The 5,044-nt window shown below is 40.2% G+C and overlaps 1 protein-coding gene across 1 annotated transcript; it reads right to left on the reverse strand.

Moving 5' to 3' along the window:
- Positions 1-536: 536 nt before the first annotated feature.
- On the reverse strand, positions 537-2,748 carry LOC105217832 (enhancer of split mdelta protein). Its single transcript, XM_011193057.3, has one exon. The coding sequence runs from the start codon at positions 1,812-1,814 to the stop codon at positions 1,182-1,184; it is 633 nt and encodes a 210-aa protein (XP_011191359.1). The 5' UTR covers positions 1,815-2,748; the 3' UTR covers positions 537-1,181.
- Positions 2,749-5,044: the final 2,296 nt, after the last annotated feature.

Genomic DNA, 5,044 nt, shown 5'->3' on the forward strand with positions numbered 1-5,044 from the left:
TCAGCCTATAAACTTCAGTGCTTATGCTTAATGTACTGTACATATCGACTCTCTGTTCTTTGGTCTTTATGATCACTATTCTAAGTTGTTTCTGGGTTCGTTGAAAATTCGAATTATTTTGTGTGTCAAAGAGTTAAAAGCATCGCTCTCATTGCTCTATTAATAAATCTATATGGGGAAATGTACGAGTGAACGTTCAAAGTTTTTGGTCAGTTTATTTGTGGGTTAAAGACCAAAGTATAATATATTGTTCTCCTCCATTATGACTTTCTAGATTGATCGTCTCGGTTTAGACAACATGCTGATCAACTGGCTTATGAGTGGTCACCGGGGCTTTAAAAAAATATTTCAAAAGCGTCTAATATACCGTGCTATTTTATGACATATTTAATGGTGTTCTCGATCGGTTATGTCATTTAGAATGTAGAGATCAATTCGACTGTAAAATATCCCTATCAACAATTGTTTGTATTTGAAACTCTTTTAATTTAGTTTGTAAATATTATATTTATTATTTTAGTGTGATAAACTGGATATGCACTTAAGTCTACAGTGAACTCTAGATATATAATAGTAAAATTATCATTAAAGGCATTTTGTTTGAAATAATATTAAAGCAATTAAACCAATAATTCATCAAAGCGAAATATACAATTGTTTCGAAGCGCTAAACACTATGATATAAAATTTATAAAATGATATATATATATGATAAAAGTGAATATATTTATATAAAGGCATAAGAAAAAGTGCTTAATAGTTACAAATATGAATAAATGAAAAAAATGAAACTGGAAGCTTTAAATGATCTTATAAATAATTATTAAAGAACTATATAACTTATTTGAGACACTTATTTTTTAAATATACTCGGAAGTACGTGGGGATATATGGAGATCGGTTTACGAACAGACCAATCGCTAACTGAGTGGAGTTGGCGGCTATCACAGGCAAATCACATTATTACAACTCTAAAAAAGGCAGACAATTTGTACTTAAAACGATAAAGCTGATCATGATTAAACTAATACACATACATATAAATCAAATATTATTCACAAATTATTTTTCATATTACTTATAACACTAGAAACACTTAAAACTATTAAAGCCACTGGCTGGGGAGTGTCTAAAAACAAAGCTCTTTGAAAAAACCGAAGCGTCGCATGATGCAAGTGGCACTACCAGGGGCGCCACAAGCATTCACCGTGTTGCTCGTCTTCATGCAAACGTTGCAAATTCTCGTACATTTGTAGTTGTTGCTGTTGATAAGCGCGCCTCATATTTTCATCAGCAGACACAGAAGCGGTGGGTGAAGCCGAGGAGGCGCGTTTGACCACCTCCAAATTGAGCGCCTCTTCATTAGCAGGCGTCATTGGCATTGCCGCTGGCTGTTGCAAATCCTTCAATTGATAACCCAAATGTTTCATGAGTTTTGTGCCGAACTTTGCATCCAAACCCGGCACTGTAGCGAACACGCGCGACACTTCATAGGCTGCTTGCGTATAGCCAGCGCGGAATTTCTCCACATTTATGCCGCGACCAGCTGGATCGCCGACGGATTGATGCTGTGCAACGCTTGCGGCGATCTCATGTTTATGTGTACGCAAATAGTTGACGGTCAGCTCGAGTATGTCGGCCTTCTCCAGTTTGGCGATGTGTTCGCCTTGCGCTTCCATTGTGTCCACAATGAGATCCTTCAGTTCGTCCAAGTAGAGATTCATGCGTGCACGTCGCTTCCGCTCCAATAACGGTTTTGTGACCTTACGATAGTGTTGTGTCTTGGTCATGAAACGTTGTCCGTCCACAGCCATATTGTATATTGTTATTGGCGGAGATTTGCAAGTGCGCGCTAAGCGTCTTTAAGTTGTAGAACAAGTGTACGCGCACCACGAGTGTATATATGTATGTTTGCACAAAGCACTAGTAACGAACAGGTTTTCACTTTTATATTATTTTACGAATAGGTTTTCAAGTTTTCGCACCGACAGAGCCAAGAGCGTTTGTGTCGTAGTCGACGAGTTGGCGAGTGTGTCAAGTGTTTACCGCACGGTAGCTGTTTGAGAAATGATGCAAACCCAAGGTATTGCCATCCTTTTGTAGCCTTGCGTTCGGTCCACACACTTGTGCACCTCATAAAGTATGCGCGCATGTGCGCTGCTTGGCTGCTGCCACCCTTAAAGTAACACCAGCTTCGCACTTTCAATAATTCTCTGTGTGCACAACCTGTTGTTGTTTGGTGTCGCTCCCTCGCCATTTTCGTTCCTACACTCTGATTCGAGTTGTATGTAGCGGCATTGCCGTACTCATTTCGTACTCGATCGGCTAGGTTGCTGTGCGAGCGCCAGACATGCGTCTACAGCGCCTTCAAGTATAGCGCGTACCAGTAGTCCTCCGTGTCTTTGTCTGTGCTACGGTGGTTGATCGTGCTCTGCTCTCGTGCGTTACTTTACTTTTGTATATTTGGATGTATTGTATGCTCGTGGCGCGGTCTAGGGTGCGACTTTCACATGCACGAAGAAGTACAGTGTTTGAAGAAAGTACACTGTAAAATAAAAAAAAATTAAAGGGTTTTTTTTTCAGATTATGTGTGGAAATATAATAACATCTTAAATTACTCCAGTACCAATTAGTAGTTCAAAGTTTAGTTACCTCGCGGACCAAGCATTTTCTTAATCTTGTTTATGTATTTTCTTGTCAACAAGGCATTCGCTGGATATCGAAGGATGGAGATCTCTTCTTCAGTTCATTATTAGGTACTATCGCTTTTGTGCCTTGTCAAAAATTATACCCCAATGAGCCCCCGAAGCCCATAGTCATTCAATTTTGTTATAATAATTTCGAGCTCCTTGGCAGAACTCTTATCACAAAATTTCTTGTACAAATCCCTGGGGCCTAGCTTGCCTTAAATTTCGGGAAAAATACATTCTGCAAAAATGAGAAAGTGAAATTTCTCAGTCACCAAGCAATGTATGAAAATATCTTCGTCTAACTATTTGAAAATATTTTCATATACATATACGAGTGGTCGGCAAAAAAACATCAACGGCAGCCGAAGCCAAGCCAAGTAGACAAAGCTTGGCTACAAAGCAAAAGGGAAAGGGTGATGCCAAAGGTTATGCTTGCTGGTACCGGTGGTGTCTATGCCTCAGAATGGTCAATATTCAAGGCGGAAGACCCAACAAAAGCTAAGTATGCAGAAAAGCGTCGTGAAGCCTATTTACTTAGGAGGGTAGAAATACAACCTTCAAACAAAGAAAAGCTTCAGAGTTCAATTGAATGTGGTTAAACGGTTGTACCGAACTCCAGACTAGTAGCGTCAGTTGCAGCGAAGAGCTAAGCTGTCTGCAAAAAAACCAAAGAGTAATATACCCAAGAAATTATTTGCTGATGTGGCCCGGAATCGCATCATCACTGGTGTCCTGGGTGAGGGTGATCTCGAAGGAAAAGTACGCAGAGCCCAATGGATGTGGGTACAAGCTGCGCTGATAAACGTGGCGTTGGAAGTGCTGCTGAGCAATCCAGACTCGCCGCAGTCTTGTACAGATGCCGGCTGTTACCCAAAATAATAGACTGTGACGACGATTAGCGAAATTGGACTAGAATTTAGCTAGTCCGGTAGAAGGAGATCAAAACATGGTCGCAAAAATTTAAATAATTATTAATAAGTATGAACAAGTAAGGAAAGGCTTACGCCCACTTTTCCAAAAAAATTACATCCTAATGTGCCCCTCCCTAATGGGATCCTATGTTCCAAATTTCATTTTCACAACTTTATTTATGGCTTAGTTATGACACTGTATAGGTTTTCGGTTTCCGCCATTTTGTGGGCGTGGCAGTGGACCGATTTTGCCCATTTTCGAAAACATCCTCCTCAGAGTGCCATGGAACATATGTTCCAAGTTTCATTAAGATATCTTAATTTATACTCAAGTTATCGCTTGCACGGACAGACGGACAGACGGACGGACAGACATCCGGATTTCAAATCCACTCGTCATCCTGATCATTTATGTATATATAACCCCATATCTAACTCTTATATTTCTTGGTGACACAAACAACCGTTAGGTGAACAAAACTATTATACTCTGTGCAACAGGTTGCGAGAGTATAAAAACTGTCCTACTATAGAAATGTTTCAATGAATGGAAACGGTCAGGAGTAGGTTTAAACTCTAATTATGAAAGAAAAGCTTGATTAATAATTTAATGGGGTTAGTGCTAAAACTTATATCCAATTTTTCAAAAACTGAAAATATTTTTTTCAGTGTACTTTCGTCATCATCACATCAATCGAAGTTATCTAGAGCACAGCTCACCCCAAAAACTTGGTACGAGTGTAACGCTCGTGCGAGATCACGACGACCTTTGACAAACAAGCACTATGCTCTTTGCTCGCTCCTTCGGCACTCAGCTCACTGACTTCTTTCTTGCGTACGACACACAGCCAGCCAGCCAGCCAGCCATTAAGCGAGCAAGTCGATCCACCACCAAGCGTTCAATGGTCACACGCTCGAGCTCGTGTTTTTTCTGCGTCGGTATTTGGACTGCGTGTGCAATGCTTGCTTGCGTGCGTCGGAAGGCACACCATAATCAGCATTTACAATACACCACTTTATTGTGTTACTCGTTGTCTTACAGCCAAAGTAAGGCATAACGACACTGTCCGTGCTCAGCAATTTCGGACCTTTGACTACATACATACGTACATACTCGTAAGCATACGGGCGGTGGTGGCTGTTGATAGAGTTTTTGTCGTTATGTTTCATTTCCTGTCTGCTCTCGCAGAAGAAATTGCGTTGCATCGCTTGCAATGAGATGAAAATCAACAACAACAACAACAACAATGTTTGTAATAAATGCCACCAACAAGCAAGCTGAGATCCACCGAGTGACGCATTGTAATGATGATGAGCACGTTCATCATATTGTTTATATTTAGCAACAGAACTGTAACAACGACAATATCACCCATGAACTGAGTTCATATAGACACTGTTGAGGAAAATTTTGGCACAAGGAACTTTATTAGATTGGAATAT

The sequence above is a fragment of the Zeugodacus cucurbitae genome, chromosome 2, assembly GCF_028554725.1.
Source record: "Zeugodacus cucurbitae isolate PBARC_wt_2022May chromosome 2, idZeuCucr1.2, whole genome shotgun sequence".
In the NCBI taxonomy this organism is placed as follows: Eukaryota; Metazoa; Arthropoda; class Insecta; order Diptera; family Tephritidae; genus Zeugodacus; species Zeugodacus cucurbitae.

What these genes read in the sequence shown, in the direction of transcription:
- LOC105217832 (XM_011193057.3), bottom strand. Translation starts at nt 1,814, where the DNA reads ATGGCTGTGGACGGACAACGTTTCATGACCAAGACACAACACTATCGT.